We start from the raw sequence: 22,500 nt of genomic DNA, 5'->3' as shown, positions 1-22,500 counted from the left end.
TGATGTTAGTTATCAGTGCTTCGTCAAAATGTATGCCATATATTTAAAACAAACGGGGCTTCGACTAGGTCACCCTAATCCCACTGGGGTGAAATCATTCACTTGGTGAATGATTTCACCCCAGTGGGATTAGGTTGACCTAGTCGAAGCCCCTGTTTGTTTTAAATATATGGCATACATCATCAAACTCTCTCTCTCTCTCTCTCTCTCTCTCTCTCTCTCTCTCTATATATATATATATATATATATATATATATATATATATATATATATATATATCGTTGCAAGGTATTTGCTTATATATATATATATATATATATATATATATATATATATATATTGCAAAGTATTTGCTATATATATATATATATATATATATATATATATATATATATATATATATATATATATATATATATATATATATATATATATATATATATATTAGCAAATACCTTGCAACGACGTACACGCTAAAGCAGTTTAAATCATAAATCAGTCAACGTCATTGATATTGTACTATCATATTCAGCTTTATGCCAGTTACCGAGAAAAGTAAAATTAGCCAAAAAGATGCTGACAGCCATTAGTGCTCAAAAGAATATAGGTGATAAAGTAAGGACATTAAAATCCAGGAATCAACCTCATCAATCAAGATTACGTTGTATTAAGTTACTTGCAAATTTGAGCCTATAATGATTTTGCGGTCCTTTCATTTTAGCTATTTGTATTTAATCTAGGGAGTATGGTAATAAGTGCCTTTGAAAAACACTGTATCTTCTTTAAATTTCTTAAGAAATTTTAGAACTGATTACATTTTAGGAGAGATATGAGTGTAACGTCTTAGCTTTTAGGGGGTCTGAAGTCAAATAGGAAATTAAATTTTGAATTGTTCTCTTATGATGATTTACTTTAATATGGAAATTAATGTTGCAAATGCACGAATAGTCTAAATCGCATGTTTTGGCAAGCTTCCGATTTGATTGATTGAAGTGGTTGATCGTTGACTGAAAAAGTTGACGTTGCAACCATCTTAAATTTATATTTTGGAAATGCATGCATCAGATGAAAAGGACTCTTCCTCTACATAGAACTGAAAACAGGACAGTTCAGTTTAAAGGAAGACGGATTACGGTACTGTCAAGGACGATAAGATATGAGATCTCGTAAAATTTCTGACGCAGTTGACCGTGGATTTGCATTTTATCCGAAAACTGGGAGATTATCGAAATGGTTTTTACTTTAACCATTATTCCCTTCTTTTATTTCTCTTTCATTCCATAGTAAAATCCAAATAACCCCCAACTGCTTATCGTAGCAAAATTCACAGTCAATGATCAGTTGCCGACTTGCACCAGATCTCTGGCATAATGAAGTGATATTTCTTATCGTTACATTTGTCATGTTGCTACTAAATATTCAGTGGTCATTTTCGTTCTTCTTAATCCTCCCTTTCAGCAGCATAGTGCAAGGTATTTTTTATAACACACACACACACACACGCATATATATATATATATATATATATATATATATATATATATATATATATATATATATGTGTTTGTTTACATGTGTTTGTTTACGCAGAAAAAGTATTACTGTCGTTGTCACATAAGCATGTTTAAAAAGTATATAGATGTAAAAACGCATACGGCACACACTCACATCTATAGATAAACACTATATATATACATATATATATATATATATATATATATATATATATATTTGTGTTAGTATGTTTGTATAAATATTGGGTATTTAACAAATTGTTAACTATAAAACATGTCTTTCCGTTCGATATAGAAGTGAACAGTTTTTGGATTCAAGTTTCTAATGTTTCCGTAGTGTTAAATATTTAAAGCACCGAGGTTTTACATTTAACAAATTGTACAGAATTAACTACTGCAAAAATCATGTCTTTCGTTCGCTCACGGCAACACTTACATCTATTTTTCATCTTTCTCTCTCTCTCTCTCTCTCTCTCTCTCTCTCTCTCTCTCTCTCTCTCTCTCTGTGTTCACCTCTCTCTCTCTCTGTGTATCGCCTCTCTCTCTCTCTCTCTCTCTCAAGCCCAAGTTCACCTACCCGCTTTGGACTATTTAAAGAAACGAACAGTCACTAGGTTTATTATTCAAATAACCCAACAAGAAATGAATAAAACAAAGCAAAGATGAAAATGCATAATAAATGAAATATCGAGTTCTAAACTGAACTGCAAAACACTTTGATTAAAGAAGTCTCACTATGGCTAATAGCCTGAAAATATCCAAACTCACACATACTCCCCAAATCAATAATTAGTCATGTCAAAACCAGTCTACCACATGTTATGTTCCAGAATCATTTCCACAGACATCTGCAAGAATCAAAATTAAAAAAATATATGAAATGCAAAACACAATAATGGAAAGTGTTTTACAAACACAAAAACAATAATATGAAAGAGGTACATTCATATTAAATCACACCAGTTCAAAAGTTCATAATGATTAGAAAATCATGGTAAGAAATCACAAGTTCAATTTTCTCCCATAAAACAGAGATTTCAAAGTCTATTATCTGCCGTTTCAAAGCCTGGATCCTCTCCAAAGCTACGCCTAGACAACTGCAGTTCTATCACGTTAATGAACGATCAAACTCACATTTATTTTGGCGTATCAAATTAACGCACGTACTACGAATATACATAACACTGTCATATATTGCTGAAATCAAACTGTTTCGACCTTTCCATCTGACTCCATAAATTCTTTCATCACATCTTAAAGCATTGAAGGAAATGCATATATGTGTCTTTAAAACTTGTAGCAGTATATTTTCTGTATATATATATATATATATATATATATATATATATATACTGTATATATAAAATGTTTGTTTCAATATATATAGAACTTTATATATATATATATATATATATATATATATATATATATATATATATATATATATAGTGTATGGTATGTGTGTGCAAGCAGTCATATTTTTGAGAATATCATGCACTGTTTCAAGTCCCACAGAGATGACATGATGGCGCCTTACTGAGGTCTAAATGAATGGTAGCTACTGGGAACGTTAACTTCTGCTGTAAGCACACATAATGTACATCATACGAAGTGAGGCTCTACTTTAATCTATCACTAGAAGTAACGAGTTCTCGTCCTTAAACTGGCGCGAATTCCAGTTTTTTTTTTACGAATACTGTACAAATTTTCCACGCACATCGTTCTTTTGCACTTCGCTTAGGTTCTCATTCATGTAGGTTAATGTTCCGCTGACTTTCTCATTCCCTGTTCTTCCGATTACCATCAGTTTAGCTCAGTTTCCTCCAGTTTTTCCCCCGAATGCGTTGGAACTGTCATCGTTCACCTGTTATGCCGTCCTTAAAAAAGTCTTTGAATTATATGAAAATGCAGAGCGGTAGTGTCATCTATATTATTTTGCGTTGCAGACTTACTCCAACCACCTTGACATGCCCACTCACGTCCTACTGATCATCGCTATCGCTGTCTTGCCCATTGAACTGATGTCGAAACGTTCTAAAGAAAAGACAGAAGAAGAAAAAAAGAGTGAGAAACTGGCAAAACAAGACGAGGCAATACCAGTCGAGGAAAAAGATGAGGACATCATCTGGATAGTCGACGAGGACAAAGGAACAGCGTACGCTTTGAGGAAAGATGATGACGGGGACGTTGATCCGATCTGGGTCCATAGTGAAAATGACAAACGAAATGACGACCAACCAACGAACACGTCCTCCGTAAACGACGTTTCTGCCGCAAAGGAAACTCAAGCGAGTCCCAAATGATTCCCTCTCGCAATCCTTGGGCGGCTAGATACTTACACTGGTGATAAAATAGCCTATACATATAAGAAATTTATGCTCTCCTGGCTGTAGAGATTGGATTTAAAGCCAGACGTGAAATTCGTTTGTATAAATGACAAAACCACTGAAATCCCAAAATTCTGTTGACAATATCCTCACACTTATGATGTTGGCCTCTGGCTTGTCAGCTCGAGTTTTCATTGTGCCCAAAAATGTGTGTTTATAGTTGCACAGTTGTCTGTTCACAAGTTCATTTCAGCTGTTAACATCACGGGCTATTAGGGATTCTTAGGTTGCTTAAAAGGGGCCTGTTTATAACAGGAACTGAATAAACAGCTTCATTCTTTTTAAGAATCATTCTTATGAATTTTCACTCCGTGAGTCTTATTTAATCGAGCCAGTTTGTGATCCTGTGAAACCCATCCTATGCCGTAAGGAAATGCACCACAATACCGCTTATGTGTCTAGGGAGTAATTCTACAGAGGTGCCTCTTCTCTTTATACCATACCCTTGTGCTGGCCAAAGTGTATTTCGCATTGAAAAGTGATAGGCTTATAGGCAAATCAAGCTCCTGTTGCAATACCTATTAATGATCAATAAAAGATTAGATTTCTAAAGTGAGTTAATACTAGGAGACTAGAAGGAAAGCAGCATAGATGAGTGCAGGTATACTTATTTTATTTTGCTACATTTTTTTTTATGTATGCAAGAGTTGAATATATTTATTGGAAACCATGGCTTACTTTCATCCTTAAACATATCCTGCTGTCATGAATTATGTACATCGCTCATACTGCAGGAAACCAAACAGGCGCCTTGGGCAAGGGCTCTTGCTGACACAAGGCCAATTGAAGCTGAACCAGCCAGTCACCAAGGAACTCACTCGTGGATTAGGGCCATGCACAGGACTGTTTAGTTGGGAAGGTTTTTAAACAAGGATTCATAACGAGATTTATTGATTTTTATACTTTAAGTATTTGGATAAATGAAATTCGGTTGACTGAGGAGGAATTGAACTAATTTCCAGCTGCCATTAATGTTTTACGAACTTCCAGTATTTTCCATAAACCTCCACGACCGTCCATTGATTTTCTTCGATGACAAAACTGTGGAAGACCGTGAGGCATCTTGTTTACTATAATTTTATTTTTAGTTTGATTATTTTTGTAATGCTTATTTTAACATTTCCCGAAAGGGGGTGAGGGTAAATCTTTGCCGAAAGTAATCGGGGTCATGTAAATATGGCGTGAGAGGGAAAGAGTTTTAACAATGAGCCATTACGAGTTCAGTGATTGCTATGCAAGATCCGATGGATTTAATAACTTCGGATTTCTAACTTTATGTTATTTTCCCCGGTGGTAAATAACTGACGAATCCAGGTAAAAAAATCCACATTAATGTTCCCTACACAGTGACCCACGAGGGTTTTCACTCGGCATGTATTCACCTTTGCGGCGTGTTTAGTACAAGCCCGTTGGGGATGACCGTAAAAACATACACAAAAGACTGTAAATTAATGTGACTTTTTTTCTTGTGACTTTTTTCCTAGCCAAAATTGTGACTTTTTCTGTGAAATAATTACCGGCCACCTAACTGACTACTCTCTTATAACCGCTTAATACTAGATGACTTCTTCAATGGCAAGGTTCCATAATGAAAAGCGGGACAGAATTAGGTCTACGGTCCATGTAACTAAATTATAACCCTCATGAGCTCATTACCGAGTGTTGCTTCTGAAAATGCCATCTGTATTGGTTATACTAAGAGGACTTGCGCGAAGGGTAGGAACGCTTGCCACATCATCCAGAGCAGAGTAAGATGGCGTCATAACAACGATAACGAAGTGATAAACAGTTTAACTGCTGTTTGGCAAACAGGTTTGGAATTACCCGATCGACTTGACGCGCTCAGCTTCCATGAAGTGGGTGTTATTTCGGTTGAACCCCTGATACTACAGTACATAGGTTTGGTATCGGTTTTGAGTTTTCTTGTTCATAAAATGAGTTTTATGTTATGGAAGTAAGTTTTATAAACAATTTCTTAAAGCATGTTACAGCAGGAGTAAAGAGGACGTTCGGAAAAGGGAACTCCACCAACAAGCAAGTTCATTAGAATGAAATATAAGAATAAGTATCTGAAAAGAAGAAGAGAGAAATATTTTCAAATTGGGATTTGAATTACCATGAACTTTTATTGTTGATCATATTCTCTTTTTCTTTTATTGTCCAATATTTACGTGTTATATGAGATATATATTACATATAGATGAGTTATTATACCTGCAAAAATTATTGCTTTTTTATCGGTTAAAGCTAACAGAATTTTTAAACTGCATTCCGCCCCTTTCTTCTTCTTCTTCTTCCTCTTCTCTCTCTCTCTCTCTCTCTCTCTCTCTCTCTCTCTCTCTCTCTCTCTCTCTCTCTCTCTCTCTCTCTCTCCATATTTAGCATTCCTGGTTTGACAGCAACTTATTTTCTCAGAACTGTTATTGCAGAAAGCGTCTAACAAATAATTTAATCTTCCAAGCATGTTTTGCATTTATCTCTATTCTTAGACGACAGGAGAGAGTTAATCCACAGGAAGCAGGCATATCTTTAAGACAGGTGGTGAAGCAGTGGCACCTGACGATTAAGGCAATCTCGTTTGTGTTTGTTTCTCAACAGTCCTTGAAAAACCTCAGGTTGTCTTTGACTTTGAAAAACATTTTTTGTTTCGGCTACTTGTGTTTGTTTCTCAACTTTCCTTGAAAAACCTCAGGTTGTCTTTGACTTTGAAAGACATTTTTTGTTTCGGCTACTTGTGTTGTTTCTCAACAGTCCTTGAAAAACCTCGGGTTGTCTTTGACTTTGAAAGACATTTTTTGTTTCGGCTACTTGTGTTTGTTTCTCAACAATCCTTGAAAAACCTCAGGTTGTCTTTGACTTTGAAAGACAATTTTTGTTTCGGTTACTTGTGTTTGTTTCTCAACAGTCCTTGAAAAACCTTAGGTTGTCTTTGAAAGACATTTTTTTTTGTTTCGGCTACTTGTGTTTGTTTCTCAACAGTCCTTGAAAAACCTCAGATTGTCTTTGACTTTGAAAGACATTTTTTGTTTCGGCTACTTCTGTTTGTTTCTCAGCAGTCCTTGAAAAACCTCAGGTTGTCTTTGACTTTGAAGGATAATTTTGTTTCGGCTACTAATGGGTTTATTTTCATAAGCATTCAACTTCAATTTCCAGCAAGGAAGAAGATTAAGACAGCATCACCGTAGTTTATTGTTCGTACATACGGTAAAAATCAGATTTATGTCAGAGAAACTTCTTGTTTTGAATGAACGAAGTTTTCATTTCCATCGGGGTGCGTCTCTTAGACCTTTCACGTGAAATCGTTTCACCCTAGTAAATGCAGATGAGGATGGTACTGTGAGACTAAGCTATGTAATTTTTATGCCAGCACGGGCTGGTAATGATAACGTTAGCTAGACCTTATTTTGCAACTCCTGTTTTTGTTATTATTATTACTCATGTTGAAATTATCACAACCAGTATTCATAACAGTAGTAGAATAATGAGGGGTGCCGAAGACACAGGTGAATCTGTGTCGTCAGGGAACAACGAGGCAAATCAAATAACTCGAGCTTCGGAGTCATACGTCAAGTTTTGGTAACTCTACGGATGTAACAGCCGCGTTCCGACACTGCCCTCTTCATTGAAAGTACCCGCAATCCGCCCGCCACCCCCTCCCCCCCGCCCTCCTCAATGACCCAATAATGCACAGGAGGATGGTGTAAAAGAAAAATAAATAAATAAATAATTTTCACGAAGGTTATCATAGCTTTCGTCTTCTTTGCAAGACCCCTTAATAATATTGACTTTGAAAAGTAAGTGGAGTCAATCGCTTTCCTTCTGCAGCATCAGATCTTGCAACATGAAAGCAATAGACAATAGTGCCTCATAAGAGTCTTCCATCCTCTGAAACAAGACTTCCTCAAGCACTCAAATGGTTTCATAAAAAATGTAATAAAAACATGTTGGTGGAAGCTGTTATCTCGTTGGCAGTGAGGTCAGCGTTTTTCTCCAGTCTAATCGTTAAAGAGAGCTCTTGTGATTGCACATTTTGTTAGGTGAATGTATCATATCTGTCGTAAAAAGCAGTAGATTAAAAAATACTATATCCGACAATGAGGAAGAAAATTACATTTGTTTCTTAGTAAACCAAAGAAGCAGATATCAAATTCAACCGAAGAAGCGCCGGGTCGATAAAAGACACGATAAATTCAGTTGCGATAGCCGTTTATCCGATAAGATCCTTATCTCACGGGGAAATAACATTGACAAATATCAGACTGGTTTTTTAACACTGAAACAGCAGCACCTCGCGTGATTCACCGTTTTGACGACGGAGTGAGATTTACGAGCGTTTAGTTCCGGTGCATCAAAGGAAACGGCTATCAGTGAAAATAAATATAAATGTAAAGAATGGTAAAAAATGTTTGGACTAATGATATTTGGAATCAATACTACATACCTAAAATAGGACGTAAAATAAGCTCATTAATGGAAAACAATTATAATCAAGACAAACATCTTACTAGGATATATTAGATATTTTTTCTTTATGCATAAATAAATAATCAGGTTGAGAGAAAGAGGAAGGAAATCTGATCGTTTGTGATGTCGACACCTATGCGAATGTTTCTTGTCTATGAAGATTTTCTCTTTGTGCTTTTTTTGCCATGATACTTTAGGCGGGTATGTTTTCAGCAGCACATGGAATGAATGATGTTGCTAAATACAAAATACTGGTTTCCCTCAAACGGTTAAAAAGTACATTTGCTGACACTGCACTGGTTTGAGGCCGTGGTTCATTCATTGGACTGGTAATAATTCTCTCAGTTCTTCTAGAAAAAAAAGTAAGCAATGCTATAAATGGACATCGAATTCTTAAGAATTTTGCTAAACACACCGGCAATCAGTTTAGTTTCCCTCATGGTGAGAGAATAGGGAAAAGATAGACCTAGCACCCTTCATAGTCTTGGTAACAGATTCAGAAACTGAACTGTTTTGTGAAGTCGTAACGGGAAGATGAAGGTTCGTATTTTCACTTATGATGGTTTTTCGTGTGATGACAAATGTAAGTTAATACATCCGGATCTCACGCTAGGTTATAGAAGGCAATATATAAAGTATGCAGTAGTCCACAAAAATGACACTCACGCTAGTCTTGATAACTGATTTTCATTTATTCCTTTATTTTTTGGTTCGAATTTTGTTCAACGAAAATGTTCTCTGTCATTTTAGGCTTGAGTGTAATTGTACTGCTCTATTTCTTTGAATATTAATCAGTATTATAATAAGTAATTTCAGGGTTTATGAAGAATGATAGCCGTTTTACTTACGTAACGAACATATAAGAACAAAGATAATCACAGTTACAGATTTCAAGTGGGCGTGACTGACGGACGAGAGCGGATATAGGTCTAGTTCTGCTAGTAACATCTGGGAGCCCATCCCTCCATAAGTAGTGGTGGTTCGTTGTATGTACTTGCAGTCGCTCGGGTGGCGTCGTTGACTTTGGTGGTGATCCCAGATAGGTCATCCATGATGGGGACTGGAACGAGTTGGATGGGGCCCATGCTATGGGTAGCCTTCTTCTTTTCTGGCACTTTAGGGTAAGACGGTGGAAATTGTACTGTATTGGAAGAACCTAATATGTACCGTGTAATTATGCATTAGGCCTAAACTTTAAAGATGCTGTTGCATCCTTCATGTTGCCGTAACTGGTAGTTGTTGGCAAAACTGAAATCATGCATATCATCATCTCGCCGCCAATAGTGGCACCTCCGGTCATTCAGGTAGATAGAGGCTGTAGAGTTAAATAATATATTCCAGTTTCAACGTTTACCTTTACTAACTGTTGAAAAACAAATTTATGATATGGTTACCAAAACTGCAAGTGTTCCGGGTGCTTTAATTCCAGCTTCAGTGTGGCAAGTTAGTGATCACTACCGACACCGCTCCTCTCATAGCCCTGGCGATACTCAGCGTTCTTTATCTCTTTCAGTTAATGACCAAGTGATCTATTTGGTTTTTCTGACCGAACTCCATGTATTCCTGTATACCAGATGTCAGTGTTTTGGAAAAAGAATACCTTTAATTCAGGATTATTTGCAACAAAAAACTAGTAATGCACCCCTTGTAGACTTTTTTTTTTTTTAGTTTTGTCCAGTGATGCAAAAAGAAAAAAAATCATGTAACCTTGTGCCTGAATCATGCCAACGTCCTTTCAGGGCCAAATCTGTAGTAACGATCAAATTCATTTGTCCCATTGACCAAGGATGTTTACCATTCTCGAACGCTGTTCATACGCTTGGTTTTTGCCTTCATTTTTGCTTTTACCTATCCTCGTTCTCGGCCAGTTTCCTTAGCAGATAGCTACGGTACCTTTTTGTAGTTTGTGATATTTTGTTTTATGCCTTTATTAATGCCTGCCCATAATTGTTTTCGATTCATATTTTATATGACTGGAATAAAATGCACACTTTGGGGAAGAGTACTTGGTTTCTATTCTATATCCTAGGCGTAACAGCCTTCTTCCTACATTTACTGTGAGGAAATCGGCAGTCCTTGGCTTGCAGGTTCATTAAGTGTTTTTCTCCTTCCACTGTCAAGTTTTGGAACTCCCCCTGCCTTTTTTTCCCTTAACAATTTTCTTCGTTTTCTTCTTGATTAATCCCCACCCTCCCTTCGTTGCCCCTTTGTTTACTTCGGGCCTGTGTGAGAAAAAGGGTGCCGTAATAGGTTCCCTTTTCTATTAACTTTTGCAAAATTGTCGAGGAGACCAAGAGAGGCAGGATAGTCCAAATCTGTCCTAGACTTTGTCATTAACAGAGTAATTAATAATTATTTTCACTTTTCCTTGCTTCTAGTTTACCTTCGTTAGTTTTTTTTTTATTTTCTATACTTATTGTTTTAAATATCATGTTGCGTTCATTTTCATGTCTTTTGTTGTATTTTTTAGTTACTTAGGTTCTGAAAAGGATAAGCTGAAGTAGACCCCGTCAAGTTCTGCCTTATGGCACCATGGCTTTTAACTTCTGCTTAACTTTTTATTCCTTTGATTTTTATGTTCTCCCCCTCACAATGTTTTTTATCTCGGAAAAAAAAAAGCAACCATAACAACACGCCTTGCGGTATATGAAGCACCTTGTCTTTCCTACTTCCTACAAAAGCACTGAAAAAAAAAACAGCATTTACGGTGTATCACTTTGCTTAGCAATAAGTGTGATTTGCGCCAGCTCACACGTTCATTCTGAGAGTTAAGGACAAGTTGACCTTACTGCGCCCTTGAAATCGGATGCTGGCGAGTACGGATAATGATAGGCGGGGCAGCCACTGATAACGCCTTAGTGCAATATTGCCCTACTGCTTCGAAAATGAAACTAAGATCGTTGTCACTACGATTTTTCTAGGTTCTTAATTATCTGAATAGTACTAAGAAGAGCGCTTTGAAAAAAAGATGTATATCTTAATTCACCTATTTAAAAAAAAAAAAATTCATGATCGAGCTCTCAGCATGGGTCACCGTTTGGTTTTATTGCTGTTGTAATGTTTATTCGTCCATAGTACGTACAATTAGATACTATTATTGTTAATAATATTATTGCCCTTACAAAGATCTATCAGCCTGGCAAATGCAGGAAACACCAAGACACTTGATATGTAGTATCTGTAATGTATTTATTTAACGATACAGAATTTATGCTATTATTTTTTTTGTCTCTTTTGTGGTTGGTTGATTGTGGTATTTAGGCCTATCGCATTTAGCTTGGTTGCATTAAATAGTGGCCATATAAGCAGTGTCCCAAACCATGGGCTTTACTAAAATCTGTGCTGAGGCCTTCTTGACTCTTGAGTGAGCCCTCTTTCTTGGAGGGCACACTCGAAAAATTTTCCTTTTATGCTTTTTTTCAGGTGTTTTAATTTATTTTTATTTGATATTTCTTGATCAACTCCTTATTGCAAATGTTTTTATTTATGTGTGGTTCTATATTGTGAGTCAAGGTAGCAGAGTGGTCGCCATTGACTTCCCATTGCAGTGACTCCGAGTTTAGACTCGCAGAGGCCTTGGTAGATTTTCACTGGTAATGTGACATTACTGCCTCTGTGAGCGAGGGGACCGGGGATTTGTGAATCCCATAGGTCTGCCTGGCGAGTCATCGGTAGCATCTGCTTGGTTCTCCCACGTGCAAACATGAGCGGAAAGGTCTGGCATTGATCATATATGTGCACACTCGGTCTGTAGGACGTTGTGTGAAGCACAATGACCTGTCCTTTGCCTCTTCTGCTCATTGGAGACCTTTAAACTGTATTAGATCTGCCTTTCAGCAAATATGGTCAATCCATTCTATGTAAAAGCTTGCTAAGCAAGTTCATGATGAATACTATTATGAATGATGTCTGCACATACAGATATGATGTACAAGACTGCTTGATCTTGTTGTTGTTTGCCTCTCTCTCTCTCTCTCGGTTTTATACTAAAAATGAGACGATCATTCAGAAATTACAATTATGAAAAGCCACTAAACTTCGATCATCTTCACCAAAGTAATATACATTATATATATATATATATATATATATATATATATATATATATATATATATATATATATATATATATTATATATAAGTGTATGATAGCCACAATGGCCTCTTAATGTCTTAGAAAGCTAAGACATTAAGAGGCCATTGTAATAATATCATATCACACACACACACACACACACACACATATATATATATATATATATATATATATATATATATATATATATATATATATATATATATATATATATATATATATATTATGCATATTACTTTGGTGAAGTCGATCGAAGTTTAGCGGGCTTCTCATAATTGTAATTTCTGAATAATCGTCTCATTTTTTTTATAAAACCGAGAGAGAGAGGGAGAGGGGCAAACAACAAGATCAAGCAGTCTTGTACATCATATCTGTATGTGCAGACATCACTCATAATAGTATTCATCATGAACTTGCTTAGCAAGCTTTTACATAGAATGGATTGACCATATTTGCTGAAAGGCAGATCTAATAAACAGTTTAAAGGTCTCCAATGAGCAGAAGAGGCAAAGGACAGGTCACTGTGCTTCACACAACGTCCTACAGACCGAGTATGCACATACAGTATATGATCAATGCCAGACCTTCTTTCTCGCATTCTTTTGAATGCTCTTACCAAGGCAAGTCTACATCCGAGCTGGAAAAAATCTTAGAAACTCAACCTTCTGTGGCGGGATTCGAACTCGCCTATGGAAGTTTTATAGAGGGCGCACTAAAACGCCATAACTATGAAAATACACATATATTAATATTCATATATATCTAGTTAAAGCAGTCAGTGGGTTATAGTATGTAATATATATATATATATATAATATATTGCACTTTTTTATATATTTATAAATATATATAATATATTGCACTACCTATTTGGAAAGGGTGGGGGTACAACCTTCTTGTTTCTCAGCAGTTTCTTTTATTTACACCAGCAGATGCTGGTAAAAATTTATAGCTCGGCGGAATGATGGACGTTAGACCGGGAGTGATCCCTGTACCTAGCAAAGGTGAGACGAAGGCTGCACCGCCCAGCCACTTGGCCCATTGCTGATTGCACCATCTACAGGTGGGCGGTGGGATCGAAACACCCCCATGGTCCCAGGGGAGGGGAGGATTGAAGCCCGTTTCCTGGAAAGTCATTTTGCCTTATCGGTTATATTAGTGAAATTATTGGCCTGCTACTAAGTCCACTGTTGTGGGTAGCAACTGCGGGGGAGGAAAGAATGAGGCTAATGACTTCGTCTCAAGAGACAAGCTTAGAACTGGAAGTTTAACAGCCTCTGGAATCACACCTTTTTAGGATAAAGGACGCATGATTAGACAAGAAATATTTGCAACTAAGAGGAGCGAGAGGTCTGTGGCTCTGAAAATGGGTACAGAAAATGATTGGTCTACAAAGTAAGCTGGAGTATTGACGACGCAGAAGATGCAAAATACTTGCTATCCATATTCCCATAAACATCTACTGAGCGTCCATATTAATTTAATGAAGTTGACAGGAAGCTTTACAGAGGCCAAACCAATTCCCATATCCAGCCCAATCATGGCACTGTTGACAGGAACTGAAATATTTGACAAGTTTACGAAAACCTTATTTTTAACAATATTCCCCTTACGAAACCTCAAGACATATATTCACTGTTATATCTTTTACCAAACAAATATTTCCTTCCACAGAAGCTACATGATTATAATACCAAACTCCTTGGAACTGGGTGGAAAGATGCAAGTCTGCATCACTGTAGATGACAACTCGGCTCCTGCAGGGAAGCTGACGTTCAGCGGGGTTGGACAGAGGTACATATCCTACTCAGAACGAAAGGAAAATCCAGATATAGATGGAGGAGTTGTCGTCTTACCCACTGTGACAATCGACGTTCCTTCTGGTGAGCTTTATTGACTAAATGCGCTAACCATTGCAGTAATTATTGTTGTTGTCCTGATTTCTTTACATGATGATATGCTTTCCAAAGCATCTACGAAACACGTTTTTGTTGACGTTGTTCTTCCCCTGTTGTATAATTGACAATTGCTGCTTTACAGTTATCTTTTATATTGACGACATTGGAGTGTTTTATGATATTAGTTGTAGCAAAGTTAATTGATTGTTTTATATAGTAAATTATTTATTTATTATTATATTTTTAATAGTAATTCCTATACAGTATTCGTATTGTGGTATTGAATAACCTAACGGTTCCAGCGCCTGGTCATTAGCCTTAACATTCACAAATCAGTCAGTCAACAGTTATCATCTAATCAAGTCCATAAAAGAAAATTTAATCATCCAAATATTCTAGGGCGCAAGGACTTCTGCAAAGAAATAGGCTCGTCAACCTCGGAACATTTCCTGCACGATGCATCTCTGAACATCCTGGGGGAAATAGGTGGAGTCAGCGTCAACTACACAGAGAGCATTGAAGTTGAAAACCAGAAGAAAGTGACTGTCATACAGACAGACAAGTACTTATACCAACCTGGACAGACGGTGAAGTTTAGAATCCTCTCTTTTTCTGGATCTTTCATGGACATATCGACAAAGGATGTAAGAAGCAGAATGTTTATGATTTTCACTTATTTCTTATGTAGAGATCGGAATTCACCTAGGTACAGAGGAAAATGCCACTCGTTAGAGTCTAATACCTGAAGGTCTGCATTTCATCTTTTATGTATGTTTTTGTTAATTTTTGAAAGAAAACTTTATAATACATGGGTATTAACGATTTGTACTAATAATTATAATCACAATTGAGGCAACCAGAAGAAAAACAAAGTAAAGTGCCATTTTAAAAAGTTGTGAAAAATGATCAAAGACGCTGCGTTCTGGTTCCCTACGTGCACAGGAGTACTGATGTTCTATTGGCTGGTACCCAATACCCTCCGAAACTACTTTCACCCACACACCCATGCAGAGGAAGGTAGCATTTTGCTCTGTTTTGCCTCTGAGTGCCTTGTGCATTTTCTTCAGACCCAGACTACAATTTAGATACAGTAATATGGTTGTCTTTATTACAGTTGTATTTCATAAAAAACTGCATAGTCATAAGTAAATCAGGGAAACCCTCTTTTAGGAATATAACATCCCCAAACAACCATGAATAAATCCATTTAATAAAATCATATAATTCCATATCATCTTAGTGTAGAGATATGCGAACAATGTGCATGAGCTAACTGTTACCGGTTAGTGTACATTAGTAAGAGTATGAATTTTTGCCACGTACAATGGCATCAGTAAGAGTATTTGAACCTAGGTGTAAACTATCTGAAAAAAAAAACTTGCATAGCATTTGGGAATTTATAGAATATATGCCAAAAAATTGACAAAAAGTTTTCTGAATGCCAATGTTCCAGAAATTCAACAAGAACAAATATGCAGCTTCAGACTATTTCACAGTAATTATGAAGCTGTTACATAAGAGAAAGGTCTAGAATAAAATTTGGGAATTTCGAGTGAAACTTTTGGAACTATCACCTGCCGTATGAGAAAACTTTTAGAAAACAGCATTTCCTCTCTTCTCACAGTACCCCATTGTGTGGGTGACGTCACCCTCGCAAACAAGGATAGCACAATGGAGGAATGTCGACAACTCGAACGGCCTGGTTCATTTGGAGATGACGCTGGTGGAGGAGCCTGAAGAGGTACTGAAGCCAAGAGTATTAATCGCGTTGCTTGCCGAAGGGGGGTAGTGCCGTCAGTGCACCTCATGCGGTGCACTGTAGGCATTACTTAAGGTTCTTTGCAGCGTGCCCTCGGCCCCTAGCTGCAACCCCCCTTTCATGCCTTTTACTGAACCTCCTTTCATATTCTCTTTCTTCCGTCTTACTTTCCACCCTCTCCTAACAGTTGATTCATAGTGTAACTGCGAGGTTTTCCTCCTGTTACACCTTTCCAACCTTTCACTGTCAATTTCTGTTTCAGTGCTGAATGACCTCGTAGGTCTCGGTTGGCCTTTGGTCTAAATTCTATATTCAGTCCAATTCAATAAATCCTGTTGCTGGAGTATTTACACAATCTGGTATTAGAGTCACTGTTATTATATTGGGGTAAATGTAAAGAAGACAGCCGCACGAAGATATCGTCTATTGGTGTAATCTCTTGTCTGAAGAATATAGAAAAGAGTGCATATAATTCAGTACAGGTGAGATAATTTGAGAAAATTACTGAGATAACGGGGTATTTGCCGTCTATTGTTTACGTTTTTGCTTTCATCCCCGAGGGGCTGGTACTAAGCATGATGTATCGAGGAGCATTCACCAAATTTAGTGCTAGCCCCTTGGCGATGAACGTACATACATAAGCAAAAGACAGTAAATTTCTCATTATATCAGTACATTTCCCATATTATCTCACCTGTACTGTATTATATACACCATTTCCTGTATTGTTTCGTCAAAAAATTATATTGATAAACGATATCTTCGTGTGGCCATCTCCTCGACAGTATTGTAAATTACTTTTATAGTAGTGGAAATTCAAGCATTGCATTGGATACGACTATTTGAATCCCCCGCCCCCACAGTGGCGTCGCATGGTGGGGCCCGGGCACCCTCTGTCAGATGCCTGGCTAACCCACTGCCACCCCCCCCCCCGTTGATATTTACTTCGTAGCTAAACTTTAACCCTTTGGTGATCAAAAGCAGAATTATAGTTATAGATTTTTAACACATTTGACAGGTTTGTTCATAATATTTTGTTTCCACTTGATGTTATCAACTTATGTATGAAGTGACTGAAACTATAGTTACGGTTTTGAATAGGTGCAATGCGATTTGCTACTGCTGCTTCGAGTTAATTTCCAGGGAGAGGAGATGAAGAAGAGGGGATGGGATAGGCTGAAATTTTGAAGGATTTTCGAGGATCATAAGTCTTTTGTGTTATTGATGATATGCACTATTTTGATTTATTTACATGGCAAGTATATTATTCTGAAGTTGAAAATTAAACCTTGATAATAGAAATTAGGCAGTGTTGAATATAAGACTGTAAGGAAATTTACATTACAGTATTTGATACATTTGCATATAGTAAGAGTTGAAAATTAATTGAAAATTTAGCTCTATAATTTCATATACAGGTTTACTGATTACTAATACTATTATTTTCCTTCATTTACATGGATATATTTATTCGAGAATAGTATATTTTACTAATTACAGAATTGGTACATTAATTTTGTGTAATTTACTTTGGCCCCACCTAGGGCCCCCACTGATGGAATACCAGCTGCACCACTGGCCCCCACCTGTTATTTAACTTTAATATGAAATTCCTTTGTGTTCTTGCAGGGTAGTTACAGAATTCACGTCCAAAATGAAGATTTATCAGAGGAAACTACTAACTTCAGGGTGGAGGAGTATGTTCTTCCCCGCTTCGAGGTGACGATCGAGTCTCCTAAGTACGTCTTGTCACGTGATAGTGGCTTCTCCTTCAGAGTTTGTGCTAAGTAAGTGTTTATCATTATCATTTTCTTCTTCATTGCTGTCTTCATCTTCCTATTTTTGATAAGTGTGTTCTTATTATCTCATAGTCGTTACCACAGTAAATACCCTATTCGTTGCCTTTTTTGTTGAGTGACTTAATCAGTAGACCATTATTATTGTTTTAGCTCTTATTTCAGAACTGAGTTATACAACAAGAGACTATTTCTTCGTATTTTTCTCTCTACCGGAGTTATTGATTTCCTTCCATAATTGTTTCTTCAATCGGTAAAGAGACTTTTATGTAATTTTGAATATAATGTTTTTAGAAATAAACAGGGAATTTCAGTCTCTAAACTACTGCCTCAATCAACGCCACAATCCTCATTAATTCCAGGTATACTTTTGGGCAGCCAGTCAGTGGAGAGTTGTCTGTTAGAATCAGCAATAATGGGCAGAAGAAGTGTTACACAACCATTACACGGAACGAAACAGTAAGCTAAATTCACCATTTTCATTTTTTATCTTTTAACTAGACACGTGTCTATATCTAGAAGCATGATGATGTATATATATATATATAGTATATATATATATATATATATATATATATATATATATATATATATATATATATATATATATATATATATATATATATATATATATATATATATATATACGTTGCTGAGATGTGGACAAATCCTCTGTACCAAAAACTTCTGGAGTATTAGCCACTTTGTATCCTTACACAGAAGGCTCGTCAGTTTTTCGTCGAATCCCCACACACATTGCACCATTCACCTCTAATATCGTGCACACTCTTGCACTTCTTAGATATTAAAACCCCTCTTTTCCAATATTATTAATTATTATATCAGTAGATGAAACTTATTCACATGGAACAAGCACACAGGGGCCATTGACTTGAAATTCAAGCTTCCAAAGAATGTTGGTTTCAACCTCCCACCAGACCCCACACTGCAGCAGTAACTGGTCATGATACAGACCCAGTGATTTTGCATCGCCCTGGGGGAGACGTGAACCCGCCCCATCTGAATGGCATGCCACGACACTAACCACTATACCAGCGGACCAGCAAATAATACCTCTTTGGCCACATCTACCCATCACTTTCTTGATCCTTCTCTCCTCCTTCCACCCAACATCCTAAATAACCAAAAGATTCCAGTGCCAGGTCATCAGACCAAATTCTCGTAAATTACTCAGTCAATCCTTCCATCTAACACCTCCGAACCCAACACCCTCTGTACCAACCATTCGTCCTCCAAGAGAGTAAAATCTTGAATGTGCTGGTTAGATGACATAAAAGAGATTGGAAAGGAAAGTCTTAACATTGAAGAAGCAAGTATGTGCTTGCAGTGAGTGTTAGGGAGTTTGACATACTACTGATGTACAAAGGCTGTGTGAAAGTTCTGTGCACAGAGGGTTCCCCTACCATCAAGTTTGCAGTGAGTATTGTCTAGTCTTAAGCCACCCGCTGTTAGTGTGTGTGTGTGTGTGTGTGTGTGTGTGTGTGTGTGTGTGTGTGTGTACAAATCTTGCAGTTATAGCTTACGATGAACGTGCCTTTTGTATTTTTCCCTCAGTTCAGTGGATGTAAGGATTTCGAAGTGCTGAATTCGGAGATGAGAACTGTAGACTGCAGTATCTATTCAGTATCCGTCGGAGCCTTGCTTACTGAGGAAGGAACCGGTGTTGAGATGACGCAATCTTCTAGCATCGAAATATCGAGGAGTCCAGTTAGGTTCAAGACCGTCTACAACGATCGATACATGAAGTACAATCTTCCGTACACTCTTCGGGTGAGGTTTTTATTTATTCATTTATTTATTTTGTTTGACAGTTTTAGAAATAATGCTTCAGCTCTTATCTTAATTGTGAATGGTTTGGTAGAGACATATATCTGCTCTCTGACTCGAAATGAAGTTATTCTAAATTCTGGCAAAGCATTGCAATATTCTCAGGAAAGTATTGTAGAACTTTGTATCATAAAAATACGCAGTTTATTTCGCGAGTATCACTGTGTTTATAAAGTTTGTTATCTTAATTAGCACAGTTTGCAGAGACTCTCTGTGTAGAATGTTACTAGCGCATGACATTATTGCAAAAGTATTTCAACGAATGTTTACCCCAGGTCCGAGCTGAACTCCCAGATGGTGCCCCAGCTAGTGGCACCCTTGTCGAGGCGTGCTTCGATGGTGGTTGCTCCAACTTCACCACGAATCCTGATGGTATCATCGATATCAGTGTCATGAAATTCGACAGCCGGAGGATCGTGGTAAGTCGCTGCTTCGTTTGAGGGCGTGGAAACTTCACGCCCAGGGTACACTTAACCCTTTGAGAATCGTGGTTCTTATGAAAGTGATATGGAAGTGAGGTGTTTGGTGAGTTGCTTCCATCATAACTTCCAGGCTTAGACCCCAGTCTTTTTCCTTTAACATTCGCTTTACAGTTTTCAAACATTCGCTTTACAGTTTTCAATGGCCTAGATTGAATTTGCATTAAGCTGCCCGATTTAATGGCATTTGCAATAAAAAAAATGAACAGGACGACTAACTTTTCTCTCGTAAGAGGACTCTTATTATGCCAGACATTTAGTGGGCTTAGAAGCTGGATTTTTTTACGGAAATCGATGAAGTTTCTGCTGTAATAGTATGACTTTTGACAGTTTTGTCTTGATATGAGTTGTTTGCTTTTATTTTACAGTTTTTTTCTCGGTAAAGTGTTCCATATGACTTTTGGTTTCTTCGATACTGTAGAGGCCTTTGAAGTGTTGCGATGGTATGCCCAATGTAGGTGGGTATAAGGGATTCGCAATTCTCAGCGCAACTTGCAGATTTATGTATTATATTGGCCATCTTTTCCTTTTTTCTCTGAGGTCGGTGCTTCTCTTCATTTTTAGCAGTGACAGCAAGATAAAAATTAAGCATTCTCAGAAAACAGAAATGGGATCCTGAAATCTGTTATCATTCCTGGTTGCCATGGATCAATCATAAATGTATACCTGATAAACCTGATAATGGAGGAATGTTTGGGTTGCTTAGGAATTACGTTCTAAAGCTTTTGCAGCATACATGCTAACAAACAGGACTTTGAGAAGAGGTCCCATTGCTTTTTCCTGTTTGGTGGAAGAGCTCAATACTGTGTTACAAACAGGATACTTCGGTAGTACTGTACAAGATAGGAGGATCTCCAGACCATATCCAGATTAGTGTTGATGTTCTTTAGCAACTGAGATACTTGTGAATGAGATCTCAACGTTCATTGATATAGTGTTGTCTTATATCCATAAGATAACACTGCATATTATCTCAACAGAGTCAAAGAATTTGGCTGGTTATCGTAGAGAATGACTTACCAGTACCTCATTAAGTGTATTTATTTTGCTATTTGTGGGCATGGACATTTAGGGCATGATGGACTATAAGCGATTGCCAGCTTGGTGGGTCATAAATGTCCCATAAAAATATCAAGGTTTTTAGTTACCTACCACACGAGTGATTTAAAAATCATCTTGGGCACCATTCGCTACATGCATTAAAATACTGATTTTTCTTTTGAAATTATTGTCTGGGGCTCTTTTTGGAGTTGAAATTTCGCTGGGTCGTCTATATAGATTCATGGTCTCTTCATTTTCCCGGAGTGACGTGACAACTTATATTTGTCTGTTTTCATATTTTTCAACGCTATTAACTAGCATATAGTTGCCGTGTGAAACAAAATCACTCAAGCAGAGTCACTCATATAAACGTATTCTCTCCCGCAGATGAAGAATCTAATCAGTTTAGCAGACACTTATGATGCCTACTTCACTGCGACCATTGTCAGGTATTACTCCCCTTCAAATTCATCTTTAATGATCTATGCTCCCGAGGATGAACTTAATTGTGTACCAGGTGAAAATACGGAATATAACCTCCAAGTTCTATTCTCTACTCCAGACCTTGCCTCGGCAATAATGAACGTCCAGGTAAGAGATCTCTTTTCAACATGAAATATTTGAAATATCGTGATGTAGATAATCCTAAAGAGAAACTGGTTAAAAAGCTGCTTTTTTCATTTCGGCCAAGCAGAAATTTGTTGCATCTCAAATTTGTTATCCATATGCTTCGGTTTTGACACCAGTCCTTTTAGGCTGGCAAAGATTTACATAGAAAACTTCAAGTTTCAGTTAATTTCTTCACGGATTTACAAAGAAAACTTAAGTTTCAGTTAATTTCTTCGCGGAATTTTGCAGGTCGTATCTAGGAACAAGATCCAGCACTGGATAACAGAAGAATACGAGTTCAAGCCAAGTGCACTGCCTGGCCGAGACGGCAAAGGCTCAGGAACCAGGACAGACACAGTTGGCGTTGTAAATATCCCTCTCAGCCTCGCATCAACAGTATCTCCGGAGGCCTGGGTGAGGGTTATTTCAGTGTCACAGACATAGCTGCAGAGACAGTAAGAGTGTCTTCATTTTATATAAGACAGGATACAAAATGGAAAATATTAACTTCATTCTTTATGTCAAGGCATTCCTTTTCATTCCTCCATTCCAGGTATTGGTATGGTATATCCGAGCAGATGGGGAGGTTGTGTCCGATTCCAGAGAACT

General features: G+C 37.2%; 2 protein-coding genes across 3 annotated transcripts in view; both read left to right on the top strand.

The window, feature by feature from the left end:
• LOC136826584 (uncharacterized) overlaps window positions 1-4,571 on the top strand; it is a 13,505-nt gene extending 8,934 nt beyond the window's left edge. For both annotated transcript variants that reach the window (XM_067083800.1, XM_067083801.1), the window contains one exon: window positions 3,461-4,571. In XM_067083800.1, coding sequence (XP_066939901.1) covers window positions 3,461-3,817 — 357 coding nt within the window. In that variant the 3' untranslated portion in view covers window positions 3,818-4,571. The remainder of the gene's footprint in view (window positions 1-3,460) is intronic.
• Window positions 4,572-9,160: 4,589 nt separating this feature from the next.
• Window positions 9,161-22,500, top strand: part of LOC136826583 (alpha-2-macroglobulin-like) — a 32,243-nt gene continuing 18,903 nt past the window's right edge. Inside the window, exons 1-11 of the mRNA XM_067083799.1 lie at window positions 9,161-9,486; window positions 14,136-14,344; window positions 14,759-15,003; window positions 15,984-16,100; window positions 17,748-17,905; window positions 18,277-18,373; window positions 19,490-19,705; window positions 20,038-20,181; window positions 21,670-21,873; window positions 22,141-22,305; window positions 22,445-22,500. The exon at window positions 22,445-22,500 is cut by the window's right edge and continues 119 nt beyond it. Coding sequence (XP_066939900.1) covers window positions 9,416-9,486; window positions 14,136-14,344; window positions 14,759-15,003; window positions 15,984-16,100; window positions 17,748-17,905; window positions 18,277-18,373; window positions 19,490-19,705; window positions 20,038-20,181; window positions 21,670-21,873; window positions 22,141-22,305; window positions 22,445-22,500 — 1,682 coding nt within the window. The 5' untranslated portion in view covers window positions 9,161-9,415. The remainder of the gene's footprint in view (window positions 9,487-14,135; window positions 14,345-14,758; window positions 15,004-15,983; window positions 16,101-17,747; window positions 17,906-18,276; window positions 18,374-19,489; window positions 19,706-20,037; window positions 20,182-21,669; window positions 21,874-22,140; window positions 22,306-22,444) is intronic.

This window comes from Macrobrachium rosenbergii, chromosome 41 (genome assembly GCF_040412425.1).
Source record: "Macrobrachium rosenbergii isolate ZJJX-2024 chromosome 41, ASM4041242v1, whole genome shotgun sequence".
Taxonomy (NCBI): domain Eukaryota; kingdom Metazoa; phylum Arthropoda; class Malacostraca; order Decapoda; family Palaemonidae; genus Macrobrachium; species Macrobrachium rosenbergii.
Note: the sequence above shows the minus strand (reverse complement) of the source record. Positions and strands in the feature narration are given on the sequence as shown.